The sequence below is a fragment of the Myodes glareolus genome, chromosome 2 (assembly GCF_982192425.1).
Source record: "Myodes glareolus chromosome 2, mMyoGla1.1, whole genome shotgun sequence".
NCBI classification, from domain to species: Eukaryota; Metazoa; Chordata; class Mammalia; order Rodentia; family Cricetidae; genus Myodes; species Myodes glareolus.
Genome location: NC_142027.1, coordinates 68,384,301 through 68,394,649, shown reverse-complemented (window position 1 = coordinate 68,394,649; position 10,349 = coordinate 68,384,301). Strand labels below are relative to the sequence as shown.

At 49.9% G+C, this 10,349-nt stretch overlaps 1 protein-coding gene across 5 annotated transcripts in view; it reads right to left on the bottom strand.

Moving 5' to 3' along the window:
• Positions 1-3,354: 3,354 nt before the first annotated feature.
• Rubcn (rubicon autophagy regulator) overlaps positions 3,355-10,349 on the bottom strand; it is a 57,588-nt gene continuing 50,593 nt past the window's right edge. For all 5 annotated transcript variants that reach the window (XM_085685470.2, XM_085685467.2, XM_048454061.3 and 2 more), the window contains 8 exons: positions 9,829-9,961; positions 9,224-9,369; positions 8,720-8,784; positions 8,090-8,328; positions 7,516-7,577; positions 7,023-7,176; positions 6,032-6,125; positions 3,355-5,819 (listed from right to left, as the gene is read on the bottom strand). In XM_085685470.2, the coding sequence (XP_085541596.2) occupies positions 5,641-5,819; positions 6,032-6,125; positions 7,023-7,176; positions 7,516-7,577; positions 8,090-8,328; positions 8,720-8,784; positions 9,224-9,369; positions 9,829-9,961 (1,072 nt within the window). In that variant the 3' untranslated portion in view covers positions 3,355-5,640. The remainder of the gene's footprint in view (positions 5,820-6,031; positions 6,126-7,022; positions 7,177-7,515; positions 7,578-8,089; positions 8,329-8,719; positions 8,785-9,223; positions 9,370-9,828; positions 9,962-10,349) is intronic.

Sequence of the window (10,349 nt, the reverse complement as noted above, 5' to 3'; positions counted from 1 at the left end):
GTACCAGGGCTCTTCATTTCCAGCAATAGAGCAGACTCCAGATAACACAAGCGAGGAGAAAAGATCCAGAGGGAAGCCCTTGACATCACCAACTGGAGGGAGAGTGTGAGATGGAGGCGAGGACACAGCACCCCCAGAGTCCAGGTGCCATGGCGTTCTCACTGCCAAGCTAGATGACCGCCATTTGCTCCAGATTTCATCCTCAGCAGCATATACACTAGACATGTGAGCTATGCCCGATATCCCAGTACATGGAAGGGTTCCTTCCTCATCACCCTCATTTTTCCTGCCAAGAACTTCAAGCTCATGAGGTGGGCAAGATGTGAGCCCTGCAGCAGCTTCTGTCACCTTTAAAAATAAGCCATTTGATGTCCTGGGCAGAGGCACGGCAGGGGTCTGCAGATGATCAGGGCAGGAGAACAGTGCTCATTAGTGCGTATTCTAAGCCAAAAGTTCAAAGGAAAAGGAAGCCGGGTTGGCTCTGACCTTAGCCTGGAGACTGGAAAGCTTGCCCATTCTCTCTGGCATCAGTAGACACAGTACACCTACACAGTGGAGGCCACGGGAATGCACAAGTAGCGTGGTCAGTGCCACGGTGGATGGCTGTTCAGTTCAGTCCCTTTCTTTGGGGTATCCCCACTCCTCAGTGGTGAGTCCTCAGCACGATTGTTACTGTGTGACCTGCCTTGCTGGCAGTGGGCTCAGGGGAAAGTCTGGAAATGACCAGGTCTCTGGCTTCCTTGGTCCCTGCCTTCCCAAGTCATTCCTGATTCCCCCGAGATTCTGTACTTTGTCCTATCATTTAAAATATGCTTTTCCCAACCTTCTTCTCTCTGCTTAAACAGAACTGAGCAGAATGTTGTAGGGGGAGAGGCGACAATGGTAATACCCTGGGGTTCCACATAACCTCTTCGGAGCTCACTAAAGGTGTCTGTCCAGGAGAACGTCTCACTGTCTGCCCTTTCTCTGCCAAGGATGACGACATTTCGACCAGTCACTCATTTCTTGGTATGAAACTCTCCAGTGGCTTTCCCATTGGCTTAGATTGAGCTGCAATTTAAACAGTGACTGACGCGGTAAAGATTTCTCTCAAAGTTCTGAAGGTTGAGGTCAGGATGCCAGCAGGGTTGCGTCTTGGTGACTATAAACACCTTTTCTGGTTTACAGTTGCCTTTGTGCTGTGCCCTCACAGGATGGAAAGCATAGGGTAAAACCTCCTGGACTTGAAACCTCACCAATCCCCATCCTGGAAAACGCCATGCTCGCCCCCCCGCAAGGAACCCTATATATAACCTTTGCTGCTTCTTACCCTCTTGTGTTCTCCCCAATAAATCTCCTGTGAGGTTTGCTGTGCTGTGTCTTTGTAGTATTCCTCGGCTCCCAACTGCCAGGGCAGCGACCCCTTCAGAGATGTAACACTGGCATTGGGGACACCTTTCCCCTCAGAACTGTAACTCTTACACAAAGAGCTACCCAGCATCCTGGCATTCTTCCTAAGGTGCATCCTGGGGCTTTGCTCTAATGACCCCATTTGCCTCCCAAAGGGCATATCTGAAGATTGCATTGGGATAAAGCCTTCAATATGAATTTTAGAGTAACACAAACATTTTGTCTACTGCATCAATTCTTGATATAAAACCTAAAATGGCTGGAAAGAGAGGCATATTCCAGTAATTCCAGCACTTGGAAAATAGAGATGCAAATGAATCAGTTCAGTCATTCTCAGCTGTACAGCAAGTTTGAGATCAGCCTGGGCGAGGTGAGGCCTTGTCTTTTTTAAAGAAAAAATGGGGGGCAGGGAGTATAGGGAAATCACTCAACAGGTAATAGCAATAGCTACGAAGGCCTGACAACCTAAGTTCAGTTCTTGGAAACCATGCTTCACCCTCGTTTGATCCCTATAACCTCTGTAAAAAGCTTGATGTGGGGGTGTACATTATCTGTAACTCAGCACGCCTACACTGGCTCAACCCGGGGAGGATGACTCACTTCCAAAAGCTGTCATCTGACCTGCCTGCATTCACACTCACTTTTTTTTTTTTAATCTAAGATTGTAATTGGTTGGGATGGTGAACATTTGTAACCCCAGCACTCTGGAGACTGTGGCAGGAGAATTCCAAGTGTGAGCTACATAAAATAAATATGAATCAGTAAGTCCTTTCAGGTTCTTGCCCTGTTCCTCTTGTAGGATCGTCACACACGCCAGCTCCTGTCTGGAGATATCCTCGTCCTGTGAGCCACATTCTTGGGGAAAGAGTTGCAGAATCACTCTTGGGGGCTTCCCTTTTCTCTGGCCTCACTTTAGGCATCCTGCTTCTGTTTTAAAGAGCATTTGCTTTTCCTTTGAGGCCACCAGCAGAGCTTCGACTAGCTGTCCCTTGCTATCTGCAGCAGACTGGTAGCAGGGCTTCCAAGATCCATTAATGCTCAAGTCTAGTATTCACATGTAATCTATTTATATCATTTGTATATTTAAATAATCTATATAGCTCATAATATCTAATATAATGGAAACAATGACTACCGAGTGTTCTTAAATTTGTGGTAGCTTTTACTACATTTTTTTTTCTAAATACCTTGGCTTTTTAAGCCTCCCAAGTGCTAGGACCACAGGTACATGTCACTGTGTCCAGTTTTGTAATAAACACTCTCAAGACCCGCAGACACAGACGGCTGACTATACTCTACTGATGTTGTGCTGTGTGCGTCTACCGCACAAGTCTCTCATTTCCTTATTTGCTTTCTGCTGTAAGCCCCACAGACTACCACACAAACTGGTATATAGTGGGTACCTGAGTATCTGATGAGAGTGAATGAACAAGAAACTGACATGAGCCCAGACACCTGAGAGAACTTGTACTTGTGTGGGAGCGGGGGAGATGGAATGAGATACATTTAAAGAAAAGGACAATCGACACACTTGATTGACAGGTGGTGGGGAGATAATGCCTGACTAGTCAGACACGTGGCCTGACTCAGAGCCAGTCAAAGACAAGTTGTTTTCAAATCTGAGTCACTAATGGTTAGGTCTGTAGAGATAAACCTTGGTTTTAGACAGTGGTGGGAGACCATAACGAGACATCTAAAGAGTCACATGTACAGTGTCCTGTGGGGTATACCTATCATCCTAGCACGAGGAAGGCAGAGGCAGGAGGATTTCAAGTTTGGGGCCAATCTGGGATACATGGGGGACCCTGTCTTTAAAAACCAACAATAACAATAATGAAACAAATAACAACAATAGTAATATGGAGGAGACTCCACAAACTCACCGGTAACAGTCAGACATGGCTGCTTTCAGCAGATACACAATACCCTTCCACAGTCGTCAAAGCAGGCAAATAAAAGGCGAGATTTAATTTCCTTAGTTTATTAGATGACCATGAATGGTTAGGATGTGCACAAATTACAGGTGAAAATCCAGTTCAAAACACAAGCTGTACACAAACGATGTTTTTATTCGGACTCTTGTTCCCTTTCTGTTAATTCGGCAAAAGCTCCCAACCCCCGGCAGAGGAAGCTGGTGAGAGCCTCCTAGGTGCAGAGGCTGGGCTTCCACCCCTGAGTGCCTCAGAGCTTGTCTCCAACCTCTGTACAACCTTTGTACAGAGGATGCTTCCTCCCACCTCGCTCTTCAGGGCCCTCAGAATCCCCACAGTGGGGGACTCTCAGATACTGCTAGGTGACAAAGTGCTTTCATAACCTCCCGTCTCTCCCCGACTCCCAAATAAATAAACATATGTACTTGGACGGTAATGACAGCACAGAATCAGGAGCACTGAGAGACGTGATCCAGAGGAATGGGGTGGGGACACTGAGAAGTCAGTGTGATGGCTGAGGTCAGCTGGAGCCCGTGTGGACAGGGAGCCTGGGCAGCAGCGGTGACCTGGAGTGAGCAGCTGGACGGGAAGTCAGAGTCTGAATCCGAGGGCTGACTCAGTGACACTTGAGTTCGAAGGGATCATTCCTAAATCTCCTGAAGGAAGGGAGATTCCTAATCAGCCCTTCGAAACAGCCTTGGTCTCGGCTCTCTGTCTCACTACCAACTGAGTGAACAGTCTGAGTCACCCAGCCCAGTACTGCTGTCAGTTCCCAAATGTGAGGCAGAGGAACCATGCCACGGGCCAGTTCTGCCATGTTCTTCTTGCTCTGCTAGAGCTCCGTGTGGCTGTCACGTCAACATCCCTTCTGTTTCTCTGGGAGACCCCTAGTTCCTTCCAGCGCAGGACCTGTCAGCTTCTATCCACCATGTGCAAATTCATTTGAGTTCCTGGGCCAGTACCTGGGCCAGTTATCTCACTAGCAACCAATACAGGAAGACAGGCACACGGAAGAAGTTAGTCCTAGAACAAAAGCACTGTGGACAGCAGTTCCCAGAACACTGGGCTCTGAGAGGCAACCCTGGCCAGTGTTCGCAGAAGTTAGATGCTGCAGCAGTTCAAACACCCAACAAATGTGTCTGGCCTAGTCTAGGAAACCCCACTGAAAGCACACTAAGGGATGGGGGAGGAGTGTAGTAAAATCAGTGATATGAAATAGAGGGTTCAACATATATTACCGAGGCTGGAGTTAAGTGCAAAAACAGCATAAAGGCTCCTGTTACTCTGAGCAAACAGAAACATTCACAAACTGTCGAGTTCTCTAAAGCTACTAAGTGAGAAAAGAAACTAAGGCAAGAGATCAGCCAAAGGGAGGGCCCCAGCTCTGCTGGGGGAAGGGGACGGAGAATGGAGTGGGGTCATGCCTCTGCTTAGAACCATGCAGAGCCCTAAGGGACCCACTGTTAGGATGGCGGTGGGGTTTTTATCCTTGCCTGAGCTGGAAGCACACCTGCACTCAAGCTGGTTAACTGGGAGCCTGGACACCCAAGAGGCAGCCATTACCTTTTATCTGAATAAACGCTTCTTTAGGCACCAGCTGCAGCCTCACTAATGCGTGTGGTGATGGCTACGAACGGACCTGGCCTAACATTCAGTTCTACTCTTTGCTTCAAGCCCATCAGAGTACACAAGCCAGCTTGTGTCCACCTATGCCTGGAATACCTGAAACAGGGAAGTCATGCTTGCCTCCTTGAGGTCTCCGGGGATTCTGGGCTAATAATGATTCTGTTCTTACCCGCCCCCCAAATGCCTAAGTAAGTCGGACAGAATGCCCGCCATGTAGCCCATTCTCTCCATGCCTCAGGGCACAGTCTTGTTCTCTTTCAGGACTGGGACAGGGAAACTCCATTCTCCTGTTTCAGCCGCAAAGGAGAGGAGCATCAGCTGAGAAGGGCCTGGCTCAGAAGCTAGGGCACTAAGTCAAGAGTGGGAATGATCCTTGGGCTGCGGCTGTAACCAGATCTGGGCCTAGCGGACTAGGCCAAGCATGTCAGAAGAACTAGGTCTTGCTGTCCACTCCCCTGACAAAGAGGTACTCCAAGTGGCAGTTCTGATGGAAATACCCAGTGCTCACAGATCTCTGTCACAACAGACTGGACCCACCAACCAATAGAGGTGGCCTACACCTGGACAGCAGACAAGTCATAAAAAAATGACAATATATTTTTTAAAAGGCCCCACCACCTTCCTTGCAGGCGTGGCTCAGTTCTATATCGTTTGACCCTAGGCAGCCCCTCAGACAAAGGGTCAGGTGCATTCCTCAGGTGGTCTCCAGGACAGTGGCCTCTAGAGCCAAGGCTTCCGTGGGTTCCTCCTCATAGTCAGACAGGTAGGACTCCAGGCTCTGCTTGGTCAGCAACTCCCGCCGGGCCTGCAGCCGCTCACACCGGGGGCAGCTTCCAGACTTGAAGCACGCTTTATGGTAACACGCTTTACACTCTATTCGGGTTGAAAGAGAAAGAAGAAAATAATTTGTATTCTCCCAGGCTGGAAGCAAGCCAGTATCTCAGCCACTTCTCCCCATAGTTCGTGCTCCGGGGGTGGCGGTGTGTGGGGTGACTCCCACCATCCTCCTGCTAACAGAGGACACGCAGGGAACACATTCACTTTGTGTCCAGCCTTGCTCCTCTCAATGCTAGCATCGTCCTCACCTTCACAGGTCCGGCACTTCTGGAGCTCAAAAGGAAAGATGACATCATCCTCATTCTGGCAGAACTCACAGATGAAGCCTTTGGCTTGGCACAGCTATGGAGGACAGTAACGGTAGCAAGGTGAGGGACTGGCCCGGAAGGGAGGCCTCGGTGAGGGGAAGCAAGCCATAAATATAACTTTGGGCAGGATGAAGGGTAGAACCTAGGGCTGGATTTGTGAGTATGAGAGCCAGATCAGGGCTGGTACCATCACACAAAACTTAAGGTAAGGACAAGAGAGATACAGGCTTGAGAAGCCCTTGACACTGGAATAGCACTCAGTGAAGAGGCGAGCAGTCTACTCACCACCCCCCGCCCCCAGGACCACAGCCTGGGAAGCGGAGATGGGTAGCTCTAAAAGCATCATTTCCGACTTTCTAGCGTGTTGATCCTATCACAAATGGTAATAACTTACATTTGTAAATAGAATTTGCAAAAATGCCACCAAATAAGCTGCTTCATCAAACCGCAGAAGCTCAAGAGGAAAGAATTAAGTATTAAGTATCATCTAAGTATTACCTTCATCTCAGAAAGAATAAAACTAAGGCTTACACAGAGAGCAAATTGTCTGAAACCATGACTGAGAACAAGTCTAGATTCTGGCCAGAGTCCCCCATGAGCGTGGGGCTCCTGCACTGGGGCTGCTCAGGGCAACCAGCATCGGCTCCTGTCCTAGCTCTTCCTGTATTGGTTTTTCTTGAGACGGGATCTTGCTATGTGGCCCAGGCTGACTTTGAACTCACAGCCCCCCTGCTTCAGCGTCCCAGTACTACTTCCTCTAATCCCAGGTCCTTCAGAAGATCCTACTGCTCACTCAGGCCAGCAGCAAGCTCTCTGCCCCTTCCAGTGTCAACTGGCCACATCAAGTTTCTGGAGCTAAATGCCAAGAACCCTGGCCCACTACTAAGCCCCACACGAGGGCTCAGCTGCATGGCAGAACATGGCTCCTCACCATACATCTCTCTACGTGGGCAGCTCCTGCTCTGGTGAGCTCAGCCAGCCGGGGCCCCAGTTCCCCCTTCTTGGTCGCAGACAGGTCGCTCAGTGAGTACAGGTGGAGATCCTCTGTCAGATGGCCTGGAACGACGTCAAAGGAATCCAAAAGCCTACAGAAAATGAGAGGATGTAGGAGGGCTTGGGAGTAATCCTTTGATATGACACATGGCAGTACACAAGTCCTTACTCGGCAGGGGAGAAGCTCACGGGGCTGGTGACATCCCAGGCCACCCCAGCTTCCCCACACCATTCCCGGAGGACAGAAGCATTCTATTTCTCAACCCTGTAGAGTGAGCTGGACATAGAGTCCTCCTCCCAGAGGACACAGATCTAATCACCGCTATGGCTTCTCATTTACTACTTTCAGGTATTTCTGCAAACCCTTCCTGTTAGGACATGTTCCTCTCAGAGACAGGACACCAGGGGACTCTGGCCTCCACGACACTTACTCTTTGGCCAGCCGGCAGGTCTTAAACATGTTCTTCATGTGATACAGCTGAACCCGCAGCAGCTGAAGACAAGGCATTTAGAAGGAGAGAGAAGGAGCCGTTAGAAGGACCAGCAGGTGCAGCACGGAGCAGCCAGGGTTTGGAGGGCCCTCACACCTCTCAGTCAACAGCTTCAACTTCAACAACTCACTGAAGAGATCTCTGGCCAGGGAAGGCCCTTCTGCCAGGTCAGTGTGCTCATTCAGACACACCGGCAGCTGCTGGGACTCTGGGATCCAAACTCCCACTCCTGTGCTCGGGGAGTGTAGGAACTGTTTTTGCTTTCAAGTGCTACCTACGGCCTTAGAGCTGCTGGGAGGTTTGAGACTCTGGCAAGACGAGTCCCCTGGACTGGAGACGGGCAGCTCGGGGGTAGAGGGTTCGCTAGTACTATGGGTATTAGTGCTGGGCTCCATGTCCAGCCCTGGAAAACAGACCGACAAGCAAGCATACAGAACACGAATGGTGACGGGTGGTGACCGAAGGGAGGTGCACCAGCAGAGACAGAGCTAGAGAGGAGGAGCAGGGATCTTACCCGGACTTGATTGAGCAGCTTGACCTTCCTATAGAGGGCGCTATTGATGTCCTGCACATTGAAGAGAGGATCATTCCAGATCTTAATGAGCAGGTCCTTGGAGAAGTTGCTGATGTAGTATTTGCTGAAGTCCCACTTGCGCAGGATCCGGCTGGGGACGACCATCTGGGCGTTCTCGTGGCAGCACTGGCAGAAGTACTTGCCCAGGTACTCACAGTACCGTAGCCGCTTGATATAATCTAGGAAACCCAGAAAGGCTAGTGTTTGTGCGCCCAGAGGCTGGTGCCCCTTCAAAGGGCAGACAGGGAGGGCAAAGTGGCTTCTAGCAGCTTTTGTATGAATTTTCTAAAACTGGGGGAAAACCCCTACATAATGAGGTCCATGACTTTTGCATCCTATCCTGGAGGCCACCAAAGAATCCAAACCTGCCCGAACTGTTGAGACTCGGTCTCTAAGAACCTGGCTATAATGAGTCAGGTTCTCCAGGAAGTGGTTCTGCTGGTGTACTGCTCCCCCAGGTAATTCCCCACAAATGCCAACTCCTGCCTCAGCACCCCTCCTGCCCCAGGCTCTCCTGCCTTCTTCCCATATCTGCTCTATCACCTCCTCTAGGGGAGGACGGAGCTTTACCAGGGTCGGTCCGGATGCCACAGCCTGCACAGCGGTAATTCTGCTTGGCGACAGCGATCTTCCTCCTACAGAAAGGGAAGGAGAGGGGATTGGAAGATGGAGAGCCGAGAACTCACCAACTTCCTGTTAGAGTTGAACAAAGCTCATTTCTATGGGGAGGTCTATGAGGTTAGAATTCATAGCAGTGGACCACGGCAGTGAGTAAGTGATTATCCTCAACAGGAACCACGTTTCTGCGTAAAAGCAAGGTGTAAGGAATAATAACCCAGAAAGAACAATGGGGAAGGAGAGCATTTATCTTAAAGAGAGGAGAAAACCAGTCTGGAAATGCTGATTTAAAAGACTGGGGTGGTGTCCAGTTAGGTATGGGGAAGAATTGAAGGGCTAAAAGAATTTAAGGAGAAAAAAAAAGGAGAACCTCTCTTTATGCTTTTAAATACAGGGAACTGTGTGGAACGTACAACCAGAGGCAGAGCCGAGAGGCAAGACCATAACTCTACTCACGTTGGAGCTGGATGAACATTAAAGATGATCTGAGGCCGAGGTGGAGCCCACTCCAGGTTGCCACGGACACGGATACGCAGCTTGTAGATGTCCGCATGCTGCCCGTCATCTGGTGAGATGGGCAGTGAGTCGGGAATGGGCAGGAGCTGCAGGACAAAAGTGCAGGTGAGCTGGCGGGACACTCCAGAGGACACAGATGCTTGGTCCCTCCGTCCTCGACAGAAGCAGAGACCCCGAAACAGATTTCAGAATCGCTTCAGGCTGATCTTCAAGGAACCCTGATTTCAAAACAATCTAGTAGGTACTAGGCTCCTAGAAACAAGGACCTTGAGTTCCAAGAAGCAAACAGAAATAACATCCTGGGTGCTGGCATCCATTGCCGATGCTGCCCCGCCTCTTCCCAGGGCCTATGCTAGTGTGCCTCATGCCCTAAAAGGTTCAGCTGCCTGCTAAGGAAACCCAGGCAGGAATGCACTCACTCGTTCACTCCACGCTTTAACATGGACAGATGCACAGGCTTGTTCTCGACTAGGGCCGTGTGTGAGAGGAAAACAGGACCAGAAGGTTCATAGGCTCCTGGGCAGGGAAGAGTGGGAAGAGCCTACCTTCTGCGGGGCATCATGCTCTGGAACTAGCCACTCTAGCTCGGAGGCAGCTGGAAGCTGCATGCCCTCGAACTGCTTCAGAAGCCCCATGGCCACTGCCTCAGCAGATGTGGAGTGCAGGAAGCAATGGGAGCTGGGAAGGAGAGAAACAAGGAGAGTTGAGTGCACCAAGTCAGGAAGATCAGTTTCCTTTCGAGACCATATGCCTGAACTTTACAGCTGAGGGAACACTCGCTGCACCCAGTTTGTTCAGCTTCGTTACTCAGTGCCAGACACACATGCACTGTGAAAAGAATACGATTGTTCTTAATCATCCTGGGTCTATACACAAGTCCCTATCTCACCTACCAGCATTGAGTGGTACCGCAGTTAAGAGTGCTGCATTTTCCTTTCTCTAAAGTTCAGTTTCGTTAATTGCAAAATGAACAGTATGCTTGTTTATAAAATAAATCAGTAAAACTGCTACTGCACTTCTCAGAGATGAGGTCTTTCTCCCCTTGAATTGCCACCGCCAGGCAGGG